The 20045-nt window shown below is 40.2% G+C and overlaps 1 protein-coding gene and 1 long non-coding RNA gene across 13 annotated transcripts in view; one reads left to right on the top strand and one right to left on the bottom strand.

The window, feature by feature from the left end:
• Positions 1 to 16149, bottom strand: part of Fbxw11 (F-box and WD repeat domain containing 11) — a 135908-nt gene extending 119759 nt beyond the window's left edge. For 6 of the 12 annotated variants that reach the window (XM_087194840.1, XM_087194843.1, XM_087194847.1 and 3 more), the window contains exons 1-2: positions 15983 to 16149; positions 5867 to 6028 (exon numbers count right to left, since the gene is read on the bottom strand). Coding sequence is in view for 6 of the 12 variants with exons in the window: in XM_087194844.1 (XP_087050970.1) it covers positions 15983 to 16027 (45 nt within the window). In the remaining 6 variants the exon portion in view is untranslated. The remainder of the gene's footprint in view (positions 1 to 5866; positions 6029 to 15982) is intronic. The other 6 variants (XM_087194838.1, XM_087194839.1, XM_087194842.1 and 3 more) reach the window with 3 other exon arrangements.
• A 112-nt stretch (positions 16150 to 16261) lies between these two features.
• Positions 16262 to 20045, top strand: part of LOC147822953 (uncharacterized) — a 33409-nt gene continuing 29625 nt past the window's right edge. The window contains exon 1 of the long non-coding RNA XR_015444789.1: positions 16262 to 16580. This is a non-coding gene — a long non-coding RNA (uncharacterized LOC147822953). The remainder of the gene's footprint in view (positions 16581 to 20045) is intronic.

Below are 20045 nucleotides of genomic sequence, written 5' to 3'. Positions count from 1 at the left end.
AAAAGTTGTGCTATTATTCCTTTTCACTCCTACTGCTAAAACCAATCCCTGAGTTCCTACCACCCACATCTTTTTTATGTTCCCCTCATCCCTACCCATTCTCCACATCATGAATGCTTTAGTCCACCATCACTGCTCACTTAAGACTGACTAGTCTTCCTGCCTTCAGTCTCTTCAATCCTTCCTACACATACCCGCCAAACCTAACTTTCTAAAATATAAACTTAGTTATGTCACTCTTTCTACTCTGAGAACAGACAAACAAGTCATAAAGTAATGATAAAGTAAAAACAAGCTCCAGTTAATAGGATGTAATGCAAAGAGAATGCAACATCAGGTACAGTGTTCTCAATATGTTCCCATTCAACATACTATACGACCAAATCAAATAAGCTAAGACATGTGTTTCAGTAGAAAGAGGCCACAGGGAAGGAAAGAAAATTGAACTGCCTTCTTAGAGTTGAAAAGGGACACAAAATGGATCATAGTAGTGCAGAAGGAACATTAAGGAAAACAAAGAACCTCTGATACTTGTAACACAAGAAGAGCTAAAAGTATTAACCTGTCTAAAAAGAAATGCTTTATCAGCAAAAGCAAGGAGAGAAGATGAAGGAATACGTTTCCCAATAAGGAAAAACCATCCATCTCTATCATAAATTCAATGAAGTGGTTTTAGCCCCACACGACAGATATCTCACTTCCTTGGCTGACCTGGTAAGTAAAGCCTACTTAAAGAGAGTGCTGCAATCATTTAACTTAAGTCTTCAGGTCCTTCTGAATTAAAATAGCATCTCAACAGTAATCCCAGCACTCAGGAGGCTGAGGCAGGAGGACTGCCACAAGTTTGAGGCCAGCCTGGGCTACATACTGAGTTCAAGGCCAGCCTGAATAACAGAGTGAGACCTTGTCTCAAAAACAAATATGGGCGGGGTATTTAGCTCAGTGGTTCCACCACCTGCCTTGCAAGGTCCCAAGTTCAATCCCTGGTACCAAATAAATAAATAAATAAGCTAGCACATAAATTTAAAACATGCAAATCTATCAAAAAGGAATATATAATCATGCCAAAATTTATATATATATATATACATATATCATTATAAATTCATAAATTAGAATTCTGCTTTTACACATCAGTCTCGTAAAGCTGATTATTGTTGCTCCAACCATGATAGAAGGAACTGCTTTGAATACGCTGATCAGATCAGATTTCCGAGGATGCTAAAGCAAAACCAGACCCAGGAAAACAATAAAACCTAAAATTCTGTGTGTGGTTATTTAAATGTAAATTTAAGTAAAATTTATAATTCAGTTAACAATGCAGATATTTGAACATTTCAATCATCACAGCAACTACTGTCTCACAGCACTATTCTGAAAGATAAACTCAAATTAACCAATTTCCCAAGTTCTCTTGGGACGTCCGATAAACATCCTTGGGATGGCTAAGATAAAACCTTAGAACTAGACTGTTTTCTAGAAAAGGTAAGAAACATGTACTCAACAATTTTTCTTTTGCAATGATATCTTTAAAGCCAGAAAACTATACAGTTCTAGGATTCAGGATTTCTCCTCCTCCACTTACTACTGGATGACACTGTAAACTAGTTGGAATAGCACAGAGGTTAAAAGCACATTCTCATAGTCTCTGAAGCCAGACTGCTTCAGTTCATACCTTTTTTTTTTTTTTGGTGGTACTGGGGATTAAACCCAGGGCCTTTGCACTGAGCTACATCTCCATATCCCCAGGCGTTTTTATTTTAAGACAGGATCTCACTAAGTCACTAAATTGTCTGGGCTGGGCTCAAACTTGCAGTCTTCCTGCCTCAATCTACAAGAGTGATATCTCATCTTTGTCTCCTACAAAATGTGACTTTCAGCATGTTACCCACCTACTTTATTCTTCAATTTCCTCATCAGTAAGTAGAATTAATGGTACCCAGCTCATCAAGATACTATAAGGATAAAATGAGTTTATAAAGTGCCTAGAATCATGCTCCATACAGACTATGTGCCCAGAAATTCTTAACTGCTACAATTTCTACTAGCACTATCACCACCATCACCATCACTACCATCCCTGACAGCCCTTCAGATGACAAGTGTGAAAATGTCACCTACGAGAAATATTAGCAAGTGCAAAGGAATGAAACTAAAACAAGGATCACAAAGTCAGACTGTCAGTCTATGACAAAGAAAATTTTTAAAGATTATATGGTATAAAATAATCTGGAAAGAATATTAAATACCGAAAAAGACCATACTTTAAGACAATTGCCTGACAATATCTTACTTGTAAAGCTGACAAACCACAGGTCAAAAGAAGTCCACATATTGAGCTAATGAACTATTTAAATGACCAATAAATGCTAAGGAGGAACTAGGGAACTACAGGTTTGAGCTCACAAAGCCAAATGTCACTTTTGTATATAAAGCACATTTTGATATTTTAATGCATTGCCTCCTTAAACTTCTTCAATTACCTTTATGCTCACTGATGAACTGACTGAAGATCCTGATTTTTTCCATAAGCAAGCAGAGGAACCAAATATTAAAATACTATGCCAAGCAATGACCCACCATGTGCTACTGAACTGAAAATCCACAGTAAAAAAGAAAAAAAAAATCAAACTGATCAGTAGAGTAGCTGAATATAAGATCAACACTCAAAAAACAATAGCCTTCTTATACACAAATAGTAGACTCACTGAGAGAGAAATTCGGGAAACAATTTCTTTTACAATAGCATCCAAAAAAATGAAATATCTAGGAATCAACCTAACAAAGGAACCAAAAGACCTCTACACTAAAAACTACAGCACTCTGAAAAAGGAGATCAAGGAGGATATAAGAAAATGGAAAGACATGCCTTCTTCCTGGGTAGGAAGAACCAATACAGTGAAAATGACCATACTTCCAAAACTACTATATAGATTTAATGCAACGCTGATTGAAATTCCAACAATATACTTCACAGAACTAGAGAAAACAATCCAAAAATTCACTTGGAACCAGAAGACACCCAGAATAGCAAAAGCAATTCTAGGCAACAGAGACATGGCTGGAGGTATCACAATCCCCAACTTGAAACTATATTACAAAGCTACTGTGATAAAAACAGCATGGTACTGGCAAAGAAACAGACCCAAGGATCAGTGGAATAGATTAGAAGATGCAGAAACAACTCCATACATACTGGGCCACCTCATCTTTGACAAAGGAGCCAACCACCCTCATTGGAGGAAAGATAGCCTATTTAATAAATGGTGTTGGAAAAACTGGATTTCAACCTGCCAAAGATTAGACTAGACCCATACCTATCACCATGCACTAAACTAAGATCAAAGTGGATTAAAGATCTAAATATTAAGACAGAAACACTAAACTTGATGGAAGATAAGTTAGGTAGAACTCTTGAAGACATTGGCATAGGAAAAGACTTTATGAACAAAACCTCAATAGCATGGGAACTAGCACAAAGAATCAACAACTGGCATCTCATCTTATTAAAAAGCTTCTGCACTGCAACAGAAACCACCAACAGAGCTAAGAGACAACCTACAATGTGGAAAAAAATTTTACCAGCTGTACTTCAGACAAAGGTCTACTATCTAGAATATATAAAGAACTGAAAAAATCAGATCCCCCAAATTCAAAGACCCAATTCAAAAATGGGCATCTGAAATGAGCAGACATTTCTCAGACAAAGTAAAAGCAGCAAATAAATAAATGAAAAAATGTTCAACATCACTGGTCATTTGAGATGCAGATGAAAACAACACTGAGATTCCACCTCACCCCAGAAAGCATGGCTGCTATCAAGAAATCAAAAAAAGAAAAAAAAAAGAAAATTGAATTTATTTCTTGGAAATAAAGAAACATTTAATATAAAAAAAATCAAAAAATAACAAATGCTGGTGGGGTTGTGGGGAGAAAGGAACCCTTCTCCATTGTTGGTGGGAGTGCAGACTGGTACAACCACGGTGGAAATCAGCATGGAGATACCTCAAAGAACTAGGGCTGGAGGTCCCATTTGACCTAGCTATTCCCCTGGTGGGTATCTTCCCAAAAGAATTAAAAGAATCATACCACATCAATATATATGCACCCATGTTTATAGCGGCACAGTTTGTAGTAGCTAAAACTTGGAAATAGCCTAAGTGCCCATCAACTGGAAACTGGATAAAGATGTGGTTTTTTATTAAATGGAGTACTACTCGGCCATAAAGAATGAGAAACTAGAGACATTTATAGCTAAATGGATGTATATTGAGGCCATACTCTTAAGTGAAATAAATAGGACACACGTGTAAATACCGAATAGTTTCTCTAGTGTGAGAAACTGAAAGTGTAAATAAGGATTAAAATGATTAAAACGAATAATTGATAATGTGAAATAGGAAAAGGTCCAAAGTTGCAGGGGTGGTAGGTGGGGAAGGGGAAAGAAGGGAAAGGAAAAATTATGAGAAAAGAAAAAAAATGGAAACAAAATCTATGTAAATAGGGAAGGGCGCACAGGTAATGGGGAAAAAATAAGAACTTAGATACATCACGTACAGGTACAAGCACCCAATGATAAATGTAAATATATTGTATACCTAAAATGTACCAATAAAAGAATTTAAGGGAAAAAAAAATCAAACTGAGCCAGGAGTAGTGGCACACACCTATAATCCTAGCCCTCAGAGGATAAAATGGGAAGATCATTAGCATGAGGCCATTCTGGGCTACATAACAATTTTGAACCTACACAGTGAGACCCTGTCCAAAAAGAAAAGAGAGAGAGAGAGAGAGAGAGAGAAAGAAAATCAAACTGAAAATCCAGATATTAAAATACAAACTTCAGCTGGGTGCGATGGTGCATGCCTGTAATCCCTAAACTTGGTAGCCTGAGTAGCAGGATTGCTGCCAGTTTGAGGCCAGCCTTAGCTACATAATGCATTCAAGGTCCATCTCAAAAACAAAATAACAACAACAAAAAAACTTCAGCAAATGTAGTAAAATAAAAGAGCCCACATCTGGGGGACACAAAGACCTAAACTTAAAGCTTGGCCCTGCCACTTATTAGCTCTATGACCCTGAGCAACTTGGCCTTACTTAATACTTATGAGCTTCATTTCACTACCTACAAAATGCAAGCAGTTGGGTGTGGTAGTGCACACCTATAATCCCAGCATTTGGGAGGCTGAGTCAGGAGGATCACTGTGTGTTCAAGACCAGCCTGAACTACACAGTGAGACCTTATTTCAAAAACACAAAAAATGCAAGTAAACATCATGTCAATTAAACAAGAAATACATGTAAAGTGCTTAAGACAGTGCCTCAGCAGATGTTCTCAATACAGTTGCTATAGTTAGTAAACCTTCCTAGAGTCCTAAGGATAAAATACCACTACTTTACATTGTGACTACCAAAAATATTTTGACCAAGTATTAATTATAAATCATGTGAGATAATACCTAAAAATGACCAGGCTGGGGATTTAGCTCAGTGGTACCGGCACCACACCTGCCTCACAAGCACAAGGTCCCGAGTTCAATCCCCGGTACAAAAAAAAAAAAGACCATTTGTCTTCCATACTTTACAAGCTATCAACTCCTCAAAAAGTTTCCCTACTTACTGTATTCTCTATTAAGATTACGGTTAAAAATTAGGCCTATCATTGCACTTCTTACATTGAAACCAAGTTTTTACTAGCAATTCTGCCACATACACCATCACTGACCCACATCCAAACATAATACTAAGGACACTTATCTAATAGTCATCCCTTCCCCTAGTCATAGAAAAAAAATTAAAATTTTTTTCAAGTTTCTTTCAGTGAGGTGAGTTTCACAAAACAAAACAATACAGGGTAATCGCTTACCTGGAAAATATTTTGTACTTCAGATCCACCAATCCAGAATGAATGGGGCTTTTCCCTTTCAGACTAGTCTGAGAAAAGACAGCAGTCAAGCATCTTCCAAGATTCTTTCCGTTTACTGTATCCAGCTTTCTTCAATAAAATCCCAAACATGCACTTCGGTAACTGTTGAAAGACAGAAAGCAATCCATACACCTACCATGGCACCAGCGCCAAAGGACAGCCACCAAGCAATGGAAGGGTCAATGGAATGGTGGATCTGAGGCACAGAAAAAAGTTACAACCCCTAAGTCAGCTATTTGGCATGAAAGGTCTTTAGCAGTATTCTCTGCCTGTGCTGAGAGAAGCATTCAAAATTCTACGTGGCAAATAATGAAACATCCCTAATATTAATATTTACTCGTGATAAATAGCAGGCAACTTCCAAAAGACAGCACCTTAAAACTTACCCTATCATCCATATAAACTGTTCCAGACTACTCATCTACAATGAACACCCTTACTCACTTTCTAAGACAGCTCCTGCATCGTTACAAAAATAGTTTGTCAGCCAAAATAAATGGTACGAGCGGGTTCAAATATCTCCCAAGAAAGACATTTATTTAGGGATCTAACAAAGAAATCTTTTGTTGTGCTACATAGAAAACATCAAATTTACACATATTACCCAAATCCTCACCCCTCAACTGGTATACAGGACATTTTAAAACACATGACAATTTAAGAGTGAACTTCTGATTCAATAAAGGCTAATACCCTACAATGATCAGTCATCAGGGAAACTAGAGAAGATAATAAAGAACACTAATAAACAATTTACTAGGTGACACCTTTAAACATTCATTAACCACAGCCATCTTACATCAACATTCTTTTTTATCATACCAACTTTTCCATTAGATTGGAATTCTAAAACACTGTAAGGGAGAGAGAAAAGGCATTCAACAGGATGACCCAGATAAAAACTTAAAAGACAGAACTTACTTGCACACAAATTTGCTATTTCCTTGATTGCCACACTACTGCCAAAATGCTCCCATAGGACAGTGATTATAATAATACCTACCTTTACTGAAGGGTTACTAATGGGCCAGCCTTTTATATTAATTACTTACATTTTAATTCTCAAAAAAAAAGAGCAAAAAGAAATAACTTGCCCAGAGTACCATGTCCACTATGTGACAAAGCCCACACCCTTTTCACAGAGGACTGCTGTCTCCCAAGTCCAAGGGTCTGAAAAGGCATGATTCCTGGGACAGAAGAAACTAAGCTTTACTCTCAAAGGCCCTAAGTTAATAAACATGGAAACAGAGAACTATAAAAATGTAGAATAAAAACTTCAGCCTAGCTGAGCCCAAGTCCACCAGCCATGAAAAGGTAAACTCCCTAGATTTTCCTGCTAAAAAGCACTTCATTATCAAAGAGCCAGACAGTTCTAAAGCCCATAGTATTAATGTTAAAACAAATACATTATAATAGTGCGTAAGCAGTCCTTGTATTTAACATCAAAATCAGTATCTAGTATCTGTGACAAAGAATCCAAAAATTTTTTAAATTCTATGATTTTCTATGATTTGCTATTAGTCCACAGGCAATGAGCAAGGATACTCTGATTTTTCACACAGTAGGCAAAGCAACTGAACTGACTGGAACACCAGTCTATGATTAACCTCACCATAAAAATTAGATGAAAGTATCTTAACACTTACAACTTACAACTTAAAAGAGATCATGTAAGTAAACCCCCAGGGGAAAAAAAAATGAGTAAAAAGTTTTCCCAGTAAGTGATACTACTCGAGTCAAGAACAACCAGGGAATCCAATTTTGATGATGGTTAGTAGCTAATGGGTAAAACAACATACTAAGCTTTTCAAAATATAATTTACTGTTATGTCCAAAATACAGAACAAGTGACACCAAAACACAACTACAATAATTTAACAGACTCATTTCTGAACATTTTGAATACTCAAGCCTTTCCCTGTACTAGTGAGTTAATTTTTTCCCTCCTTCAAAAAAATATTTCTTCAATGCCTAACTGGTGGCAAGCCTTATGCTAGAGATACAAAGATTAACAGATGCCAGACTAGAAGTGTCAGAACTGAGTTCTTCATGTTCTCTGTCTCTTTTTTCTCTTTCAGGTAATAACTTCAAAGCACAGATTTTTTTTTCTGTTTCCTTTTTTAATGAGACAAGGCCTCACTATGCAGTTCAGGCTGGTCTTATGTAGCCCACTATGTAAACCCACTATGGCCTTGAACTCAAAGCATTCTCCTGCCTCGGTGTCCTCAAGTGCTGGGATTACAGGCATGCACACCACTCCCAGCCTCAAGTAGTAATTTCAGAGAGTTAATGAATACTTTATGATTAGTTCTCAAAACTGGTTTTTTAAAAAAAGTTCTCGATTTAACTGTTAAAAAAAATTAAAATTAAGCTAGGCACAGAGGCACATGCCTGTGATCCCAGCTACTAGAAAGGCTAAGGCAGGAGGATCTTAAATTCAAGGCCAGCCTGCTCAATTTAAGAAGACCCTACCTCAAAATAAAATTTTTAAAGGGCTGGAGATAATAGCTCAGCACTCCTTAGGTTCAAACTCCAGCACCGAAAAAAAAAAAAAAATCAAAATTATAAAGTACTCAAGTTCCTTTTTCTCAATAGTGGAGCTCTCACTTGATTTTTCTTTTTCTTCTGGGACTCAGAGAGGCTTTCTACAAGAGAACGGTTTCCTACATTCATTATTCTTATACTTGCACATTTGAAAAAAGGAAAGTCTGTGAGCAGTCATTTTCCATGTTAATATCCCCATGTTTCTAGTTCAGTACTCTCCGTCCAGTGAGGATCTTCACTGTGGACTAACCATGAGGGAATTTCCTAAAAATGCTGCCTGCTGACATCACAGAACTCTACCATCTTTGAGATTCATCAAAATAGTAAGATTAAAGTTAGAGATACCCTACTGGATTGTCAGGTCTTCCTGGTCTGTCTCTCATTTGCCTACAAAGACAAACTTCCTGTTAAGCAATTGTGATCAAGTAGAAACTTAAAGGATAATAAGCTCTTTCCTGACCAACAGGTTTTTCCCCCCTACTGTCAACTTACTTCATTGAACAACAATGCAACCCAGAAGAAAACCTTGCTTGTTCTGTTAAAGGCCAAAATCACCCTCTTTGCTAAGAATAAGAACTCCAAAATCATAACCTCCCAGTCCAACCTAAACTGGACATTAAATCAGAATGCTCAATGTTCCAATAAACTAATCACTAGTCTCTTTCTACTAATATATCTAAAACGGGTGAGTGGGTTCTCTGTTTTAGCACACCTCTCATCAGGCCACAGTGGTAGTTCTTAGTGACTGTAACTAAGAGTGCCTCCCAGATTTTCCAAGCCACCAGTACTGACACTATATGATTTAATCATTTCCCCTTAAAGATGGTTCAATGGGGCTAAAAGCAACTGAATGGTAGGCCTCTGTAAAGCTTAACAAATAAATCCATGCACAACTAAAGGGAAAAAATTTAGACTTTTTCCACATTATGCCTTGATTTTGCTTTATAAAATATGGTCTCTATAGTACTTGGTAAAGTTAATAAGGCCAGCACTTGCTGAAAAGCAACGCTCTGAAAAGTTCTTTCACATACATCTCTTTTATAATCCTAACAACTCAGAGCAATATTTAGTTTTCTTTTTTTTTTTTTTGGTACCAGGGATCCAACTCAGATCCTTGCGCTTGCGAGGCAGGCAGCAGAACCACTGTTTTCTTCTTTTTATACATAGTTAAATTACACCACAAAAGGTTTCCTTTAAGGTCACACAGTGCCAGAATTGGGATACAAACTCAGGTGTTCCAATCAAGGGCAGGCTGTGCCCTTTCTGCTACCTAAATCATGCTTTTCGAAGACAAACAACTCTGCTTAGAGCTTATCAACTGTTTGGCAAATTCACAACAACAGATATAAAAAGAACTTGAGTTCCCCAATACTTTGCTAAAAGCCAGTCTGGGATGCATGCAAATCAATCTGTATGTGTCTAAGTCTGTAAATAATGCTTAAAATGTCTATGGATGTCCCTATGTGAAACACACCACCCTCACCAGGCATTCTGCTATATTCATCTCCATCTTTGTCTTAAGGTTATCAAAAGGATTCTTAGGTTTCACAGCGTGGGTGGGGTAACATTAAATTTAATCAATGAGTATTTATTGAGCACTCATTGCTGTGCATTGTGAAGGAGTAAAGATAATTTAGATACAACCTCTGGAAAGGGAGTTTAGACACAACTACTAGTTTCTACAATACTCAGAGGATATAAGTCTCATTAAAGTTATGAACATTATTTTGAGAATTATTAGATGAAGTTTTCCAGAAAGAGAGTTAAGATAGGGCCGGGGATTTAGCTCAGTGGTGCCACTGCCGGCCTCGCATCCACAAGGTCCTGAGTTTGATCCCAGGTACAAAAAAAAAAAAGATAGTTAAGATAAAACCAGAAGGCAATAATGTTTGAACACAATTACCTAGGGAAGTCAATTTAACATTTACTGAACACCTACAAGAATGTACTGTGTATAAGAAAGAGCTGTGTGTCAGAGGAAGATAAGTAAGGTCCCACCTCTTTCCTTGAGTTCATCATTTCACAGGGGACACAATTAGGCAACTACAATAAAAGCGCAAAATATATGAAGTACCTCAAAGTGCCAGAATTCATTCACTTAACAATGATTATCACGCAGGCAGTGCTATAGATATAAAACTAGACAGTATCTGCCACCATAGTATAAACTAACATCAAAAGAAGTAGTATCTATTGTTTTTGTGAGCTGACAGAACATTATTAGTATAAGCAGAAAAGAAGATTGCTGAGATGTCACCTAAGCCAATTTGGCTAGGGAGCAAACCATTAAGTCCTTTCAGTAAATATCAGTAGCCTTCAATAATCAGCCTTAGCAGGTCATATCAGTGCTAACAAAGGAAAGGGTGAGCAGTGTGGCTCAATCAAAGAAGTAATTCTAGGGCTGGGGATTTAGCTCAGCCTGCTGCGCAAGCCCAAGGACCGAGTTCAATCCCTGGTACCAAAAAAAAAAAAAAGTAATTCTAGAAAAGTGGGAGGAAAAGGCAGACAGAATACTAGAAGTATAATCACTAGGATTTTCAGAAATGCTTTCTTTCTCAGAAACTGGAAATAACACAAGGTGGAACTCAGGAACCCGGAGAGGCCCCAAAGCAAAAAATATGTTTCTAGAATTTATAGGCCCAAACAGCCCTACTCAGCAGGATATGTGCTGTTCTGTGAATTTATGCAATGCCTTCATAATTTCCTTGGGCTATCTCTCTGTCTGCAGAATACAGACTACAGCAGTAAGGGGCTAAGAGTGCTGAGACACACATGCAGGAACATGTCTATCCTTGTCAACTCTGAAAGAAAATCTAACCTACTCCAAAATCTCAGGCAAAGATTGACATATGTGAGCCACAGCCTCTTTGGGCAGAGGTTTAGAAATGGAAATTCGGTTTATTTATGTAGGCCCTACTGCAACCTGTATCTCTTTAATCTACACTTGGTAGTCTGGGGATTTAGCTCAGTGGTTCTGCTGCCTGCCTCACAAGCGCAAAGTTCTGAGTTCAATCCCCAATACCAAAAAAAAAAAAAAAAGAAGCACCTACAATTAGCACACCACTGAAGGTGTATGAGTTATGGTAGCAAAAATCCAACTTCTTTGTTTTTTTTTTGGTACTGGGGATCGAACTTGGGTCCTTGTGCTTGCAAGGCAGGCGGTGGAACCACTGAGCTAAATCCCCGGCCCAAAAATCCACCTTCTTAATGGAGTCACCACACATTCCCATTTCACCACTTAGAAAGTCAGTAACAAGGAAGAAAAAAATTATCAAAAAAGAAGAGAGCAGGGCCCGGGATTTAGCTCCATGGCACCGCACCTACCCTGCAGGCGCAAGGTCCTAAGTTCCATCCCCGGTACAAAAAAAAAAAAAGAGAGAGAGAACTTTACAATACTTTATCAGCTTCTTTCATCTCTTTGGCCTTATGGCCTGCCTATACTTCAATAGCTCTAAAAAATAGCATTTATAGCACACCTTCCTAATAAAGACTAATGTATTTTTACCTATATTACTTCATTTAACAAGTAATATAGCCACATAAGACAGAAAGGAAATGACTTGCTCAAGATCACTTAGCAAAGAATTATTCAATAGTTCATAACAGAGTATAAACTATCCATGTGTAAAGGGGGAAGAGATTTGCTCACACCTCTAGATGAGGCAGGATTACTCTTCCTAAACTTTTTTTTTTTTTTTTTGGTACCGGGGATCGAACTCCAGTCCTTGCGCTTGCACAGCAGGTGGGGAAACCACTGAGCTAAATCCCCAACCCTCTTCCTAAACTTTTAAAATCAAGTTCCGCTACCTTTCAAAATGGACTAACCATCTCTCCCTTCCAATCAAAATTTTTTGTGATGAGGCTAGTGATGAATGACTGAACATAAACTCAAATTTCTAACTCAAGAATTAATAAATATGTGATCTATAATGCAGAGTTTGCATTCTGAACTACATATAGCCTGATAATTTCTGTATATTTCCAAAATAAATTACTAGTCTTCTACCTCATTCATAATAAAGCTGGTATTACCAAAGTAAAAAGTTTGAAAAACAGGCCCACAAGGTAGGTATAGTACTGAGCCAATATATGGCCATGAAAGTCATGTAGTGGCTAAATTATTCTCTCGTCATAATTGTAAACCCAGTTGTCACAATCAAGTTTATAATTTTGACCTGAAATGGTGGCACACACCTGGAATCCCAGATGCTCTCCAGACAGAGGTAAGAGGATCACAAGTTCAAAGGTGAGCCTGGGCAATTTAGCAAGACCCTGTCTCAAAAAATAAAACAGCTGGGAATATAGCTCAGTGCCAGAGCACTGGTCTAGCATGCACAAGCCCCTGGCTTCAATCTTTGGTACTGAAAAAGAAAAGAGCTCATAGTTTGAATCCTATACAGGTCAGGGGGGAGACATACTTTTGTGGACCCAGGCCTCAAGTAAGAATAAAAGTCACAGGGCTGGGGATTTAGCTCAGTGGTTTCCCGCCTGCCTCACAAGAATAAAAGTCACAGGGGTGGGTAATTTTGGAGATTTAATTATTCTCCAGGTTGTTTGTTTCTTCATTTTGTATGTTTGTTTGTGGTACTGGGGATTAAACCCAGGGCCTCAGGCATGTAAGTCACACCCTCTATTATTAAGCTATACTTCCCCAGTCTCAACTGTAACTAGCTTTACTTCCTACCAATCAAAAGTGCAAGATATGGCAGGAGGTACAGAACAAAACTAAATCACTTGCCCAGCATTTGAGAGACTCTAAACCAGGACTGAGGGAAAAAAAAAAAAAAAAAACCTTCTCAAAAGAAAAATCAAAGAAAGAGGGATAAATATTAAGAAATGGAGATGACTAAGCAGTCTATTTCCTTTTTTAATACAGTACACTCTGGAATATCACATGAAAATAATCCTGTTAACCATTAAGTACCAAACTAGTACAGGGAGAACAATTACAAATACTTGAGTTGAAGCTGACTCATAAAAATCTAAAATATTTCACGCTGTAGGCTTTCAAGATAACCATCAACTTTACCCCTTCCTTTGCTTCAATCATGTTATTGTGAAACCAATATTAAAAATATTTTTACCTACTTTTGGAAAGCGTGATTTAGATGTCAGTGAATACAGAAAGCCACAAGCAATCAGATTTTAGGGTATTATCATTCCAGCATTTGATCCTGGATTTACTCTGTCAGCGGTTAAGCACCTGTCCTAACCTACCGTACTAAATAAACATACACTGTATGTGTTTATGAAAGGAGTTGTCTAAGAGTCTTAACTGCTATCCATTTCAGGGAATATCAAAATCCTTAAATGAAAAGTTGTTTTAAAATTTATAACTACAAAATTCTTTTTTAAATTTTCTAAGAATCTTTGCTTAAAGCCCAGTGTATAATGCCCTTAAATAATTAAAATCTCTTTTCAGACCAGAGACAAGTACTATCATATAAAATCAAAACTTTTTTTTTTTTTGGTGGTATTGAGGATTGAGCTCAGGGCCTCACCCATGCTAAACTAAGCATGTGCTCTACCACTGAGCTGCACCCCACCCCTAAAATCACAACTTTTTAAATTACCAGTACAGAAAGCCAGTAAATTTAGGTCAAAGATTTTTAATCATACATTCATAGGCACTGGCTTAAGTTACACTGTATTTCTACTAATTTATTTGAAATACATTTTAGTTATTCTTTTTAAATGAATGGAAATGGAAGAAGTGTAGAACAGCCTATTTCAGAGATACCAGGTTACAACTTTTAAACCAGAAATACTCCGTTTTAAGGACAGGTATTTTACATCTTTAAGAACATGTAATATTATACAACATTCCAATTAAGATATATTACCAAAAAAAGATGTATTGCCAAAATAATCACTACAAAAATTGCAGAATATCAAATTCTTGACCAGTTTGACAAATGCTGAAAAGAAAAAAAAAATTAATAAATGAAAACAACCACACAAGCACTCACAGGCAAACAAAAATCAGAAAGTACACCAGACCACCCCCAACCCGTTTTCAAGAACACTACAGAAGTCCAGTTCTGTGAATTATACAAAAGACAGCAAATACTAAGCTACCTCAGTATTTATGCCTCTCAACTCCCCAGATACCATCGTCCACAGAAACCATGCAGCTATCCAACAGACTTTCAGTGTCACCATTTATTATTTATAGTGTTAAATGGGGGAAGTGGTTCTGATGTCACCAACCCTACCCAGTGGAATCACTGACTCAATAAACATTTTCACACTGGAGAAAATCTGGCTAGGAAAACATTCCGCTGGGTTAAGTAAATTCTTTCACCTTTCCTTTCAACTCTGGAGTAAAGTTGTTACTGTGTTAGCGGAGATACAAAGAAACTGTCAAGGTTTCCACAGGAAGAAAACTGTGAATGTCCATTTGCTGAGGCAAAGACTTCCTCCCAACTCTCCAGAGCCCAGTCTGATTTCCCTATGTTCAAATTGACAGGTAATACCTACCATATTTTATTTCTTCCACCAAATCATCCACCAATTAGCAAATTCTTCACTTGTACTAGCCACTCTCTCACAGACTCAGTCCTGTTTCTAAAAATTCCTCCTGGCTGCAAGTTTTAAGGAGGAAAGGTATCGGAGGTGTCCGTGGCCCAGGGGTGCTAGCCTGGCTGCTATTGGTTTCTACGGAAAATCAGACGGGGGGGGGGGGGGGGCGGTCCCTCATTTTTTTTCCTTTTTTTTTTTTTTTAAATAAAGAACTGGTGGCAGTGATGAGGACGACTTTCTCCTTCTCCCCCATTTCTCAAAGCAGCTCTGGAAAACGTAAAGTTATGGTTTCCCTTTCCTGGGGAATGGAATCCAGAATACCTGGGGCCTTGCTAATGCAAACATCCCTCACCGCCGGGTAGGAACCCCTTTGTCCAGAAGCCTGACACCACAGGGCCCGAGAAAGAGACTGCTTATCCGTCACAGCTTCAAAACCGAGAGCTCCCCTAAACCGGAGCCCTGTAGGGCCTATCTCGGCATCCACACGGCCATAGGTTGGGGAGAAGGTGCTGAAACCCCTCCTAGAAAGCAGAGGCGCAAGCAGCCCTAGCCGATCTCCGTACGCCCTCCCACCACTATCTACCTCACTTGGCCTGAGTGGAGCTTGGAAGCGCGGTGCGGGCCTGGGCCGGAAAAATACGGGGCGGGGGGGGGGGTGCTCCTAAAAGAAGGAGGATGAGATGCTAGAGTAAGGGTGACCTAAAGCTGCAGCACAACCGATCGAGGGTCGTCCGAGGAATGGGCCCGGAGATGGGAAGGGGAGAGGGCGATCCGAGGGGCATGGAGGGGGCCAGGCTGGGGCCGGCCTGAGATCTCGAGAGATCAGGAGGAACCGCGCCGGGCCCAAGGCAAAGGCAGGCGGGGGGGCACGAGCCTCGGCCCAGGCGGCCAGGAAGGGCTGGGGCTGGCCTCGCTCCGGACGCTGGGGTGGGCAGGCCCGGCCGGGGCCAGACGGACGGAAGAACGGACTGTCCAGCGGGCCGCACTCACCATGAGCTCGATGGTCTTGTCCTCAATCACTGAGTCGGGCTCCATGGCGGCCCCGGCGGCCCCGCCTCGCTCTCCTCACGCAGCAGCGAACGGCCCGGGCGGAGGAGGCGGCAGTGGAGGAGGCGGAGGCGGCTCTAGCACCCACTCTAGCTGCCAGCCCGCCCGGGCCGCCGGCAGCTCCGCCCTCCCCCTCGGCGAACGCAGTACGCAGAGCAAAGACTACAACTCCCAGCAGGCGCTGCGAGTCCCGCGGAGCGTTGTGGGAACACAAAGCGAATCCGGGACCATTCTCTATAGGTAATCCGAGACTGAATTCTGAGCTGAATGGAGCGCTGGACTGTAAATGCTGCGAGTGCAGACCTAAAGAATTAAGGACTTGGCCGGGATAAGGCCTCGGAAGCACCTTGACTACAGGTCCCAGAAGGCCTTGCGCTCTGATTCTTTTTCCGGCTAGTTTCTCCTGACTTCCTGACAGCCCATGGCTGCCTAAACCGGGACGGAAACTAGAAGGCGACTCCTCACTTGTCTGAGATCTTGCATATGCGACCGATTTCCGCACATGCGCTGTCGGTGTCTGCAGTTCCCATTCTACGCCTAGGTAGCGGCCGGGCTTTCCTCTAGTGTTTCTTGTGGTAGGGGCAGATGGTGTAGACCGGTGGGTTCTAGGTGCGTTAGGAAGGTAGAATCCTGGGATTTGAGTATGAGAGAGGGCCGCCGAGCGAGAGAAGCCTGGCCAAGGGAGGAGAGTCTAAGAGGTTGAGCATGCCAGGAGAAAGGGATTCGGAGATTTTGTTGGGAAAGAGGCAGTGTACGGATACATACAGAGCTGTGTGTATGCCACACTAACTGGAAGGAGCTGAGAGATGAAAAGGAACCTGTGTAGATTGAACCCCTTCACTCATTCGCTCAGAAAAAAAATGTTTTTTTAAGTATCCAGCCACTACTGGGTACTGACTAAGCAATGAAAATCAGATGAGGCCCCTGTTCTAATGGAGCTTAATTCTAGTGGGGGAGGAGGGCACATTAACCGGAAGAATAACAGTGCTAAGAAGGAACCCGACTGGAGACTCCTTCTAGTGAACTCTGCCTCCAATTCTGAATTTCAGCAAGTCAGTTCCCGCTAATTAAAATCCACCATCAGCAATACACTAGTAGTTGAACAAGCTGAATTTATTACTGGTTACAATGAGGGCAAATACGCACCATGAGGAATTGTGGCGCATCTTGTTAAGAGTTGTTAGGTGAAGCCGAGTATGGCGGTGCGCGCCTGTAATGCCAGCACTCTGGAAGGCTGAGGCAGAAGGATTGCAAGTTCCACCGCAGCCTGAGCCATTTAATGACTGTCTCAAAAAGTAAAGGAGGGAAAGGACCTGGGAATGTAGCTCAGTGTGACGACCCTGAGTTCAATGCCCTGTACTGGGGGGAAAAATATGTTAGCTGATTTGGGAGATTTAAGGAAGCACAGATATTTCTCTGGAGATGATGTCACGAAGTGCAGACAATTCTATGATTGGACATCTCAAATCTTATCTGAAGGAAAGGAATACTACATTGAGGCTAATGCTATATTTGGTAAAGAAGCAGCAGTCCCTGGTATTTGCCCGATTAGAGTACTTTTTCATTTTTTGTGGTTAGGACAGTATTCATGTTTTATGTGAGTTCAGACATGATTATAAAGCGGTCTTGTTTTTGTCTTGATCCATTATGGTCATAGAATGGCCTTATCTGATGTCGATGTTCTGTGAAATTGTTTCTGTTCTACAGGAGAACACGAGGCCTAGCTCTAAGGGCCAAGCTTTTGTCTAGTGACTTTAAGGCCTGGCTGATTTTTACCAGGCCAGCTTCCAGATGTCAGAGGCTGCTCTCTTTCTAAAGTGTTTTTGCATTCTCTGAACCTGTAAAGTGAAGTGACTGGATGACCTAGAAATCTTTTCCATTTTCAAGGCCAAGTTATTACAGCAATTTGTACACATTCAGGACACGGTATAAGTTCCCTGAAGATACTCTGAAGTTTCATAGTCCTTGTGAGGTGCTTTTCACCAAGAAAATTGGAAGAAATGCAATAGGAAGAAAAAACCCAGAACTGGAAAGTTATTATGACTAACTTGCTGTCTGAATTTCACTAGACTCTTTCCCCTATCTGAACCTTAGTAGTAAAACAAGGTTAGGATAAATGACCTTTGTTTCAGTTACCTATTGCAACATAGCAAAGCTCCCTTAGACTTAGCAGCTTAAAATAACAATGGTTTATTATTTTTTACAATTGTGTGGGTGGCTCAGCTGGGCCCACATCGTGTGATCTGAGGTAAAATGTGGGGCTGCAATCAGCTGGGAACTCATTCAAAATGATTTCTCATCCTCCAGGGCCTTTTCCACAAGGCTTCTTATCATTCAAGCCTCTGCATAGTAGTTTGAAAGAGGACAAGGCTCAGTGAACAAGTGCTTGTCAAGCCTTTGATTGTAGCACCCTTGCTATTGCCCCATTAGCCAAATCAAGTCATGTAGCCAAGTCCATAGTGTGGCAAGTTTCTATACAAGGCTGTAAATACAGAGAGGCATGGTTTGTTAAGGTCCAAGACTGCAAAGGCCCAGCACTTAACCACAGGGCAATGCACATAGGACACAAGTAGGAGTCACAAGCTGAATATGATCCCTTCCATGTATATGTTTATCTTGTGCCATCTTTTTTATTGTTTTAAAATTTAATAATTTCACCTTTTTTTGGTTTATTTGAAAGAGGGTCTAGTTATGTAGTTCAGGCTGGCCTTGAACTCACTGTGTAGCCCAGGCTGGTCTCAAACTCATGGCAGTCCTCCTGCCTCAGCCTCCCAAGTGCTGGGATTACAGGCGTGCCCCACCACACCTAGCACAGTTTCACATTTTAAAATGTGCATTTCCAGCTTCTTTTGAAAAATTGGAATGTCTGACTATTAGATCTGTATGGTAGCAATATGCAGAATTAAAGAGTAACTACTTTTTTTTCCCTCCTATAGTACTAGGGGTTGAACCCAGGGCCACATACAAGTTAGGGAAGTGCTCTACCACTGAACTACACCCCACTGTTTTTATTTTACTTTGATACAGGGTCTCACTAAGTTGTAACACATGACATCTAACTTGCAACTCTCCTGCTTTAGTCTCCCAAGTGATGCCCACAACAGCCAGCTGCAACTATCTTCTTTATATGAAGTAGGTACTGTATGATTTTTCATGGAGCCATTACTCCCAATTGTCTCATATATGTGTCTTAGTCTATTTGTTGTTGCCGTAATAGACTCCATGAACCTGGGTAATGTATAAAGAAAAGAGGTTTATCTAGCTCATGGGTCCGGAAGTCTAAGAGAATGGTGTCATCATCTGCTTGGAATCTGGTGAGGGCCTTCCTGCTGGATCATGAATGAAAGTGGGTGCCATTTGTTGAGAAATAGCAAGCCAGAGAGAGCTCCCTTTCATAACAAAGTCACGCCCTGCCCTCAGTAACCTCACTAATCCATTAATCCACTTACAGATTGATCCATGCCTCGGGGCAGAGTCCTCAAGACCCAAACACCTCTTTTTTGTACATGCGCGTAACATAGTTTACCCAGTCACCTCTTAACAGTGCCACCTGGTCCCACCTCTTAGCAGCTGTAGTGGTGATTCAATTGTAATGTAAGTTTTGGTGGAGACATTCAAACCCTAGCAATCTGCATACTACTCCTCTAGATTTCATGCCCAACCCAGATAGGTATTTTAGTTTGCAGCCCCTGTCATTGGAACTGTGGTGGAGATTCACTAAAGGTTTCTGTCCTTTTATTAAAATCATATCCCTCTTAAGAGAAAAAAGGACTAATTGAATGAAACACCAGAAGCTCAGTGGTATTAACAAATCATATTTAAAGCAAGCTCTGGTAAATGTTGATGGTTCCAGCTACTCGGAGGCTGAGGCAGGAGTTTAAGGGCATCCTGAGCAACTTAGTGAGACATTGTCTCAAACAACCAAAATGGGGGTAGGGCAGGAATATAGCTCAGTGGTAGCTTGCCTAGCATGCATGAGGTCCTGGATTCAACCTCCAGGACAGCA

This window comes from Heterocephalus glaber, unplaced genomic scaffold (assembly GCF_053883595.1).
Source record: "Heterocephalus glaber isolate CG9 unplaced genomic scaffold, H.glaber_assembly_v1.0 deba00001606, whole genome shotgun sequence".
NCBI lineage: Eukaryota > Metazoa > Chordata > Mammalia > Rodentia > Bathyergidae > Heterocephalus > Heterocephalus glaber.
The sequence above is the reverse complement of the archived record's forward strand: the minus strand, read 5'-3'. Positions and strand labels throughout refer to the sequence as shown.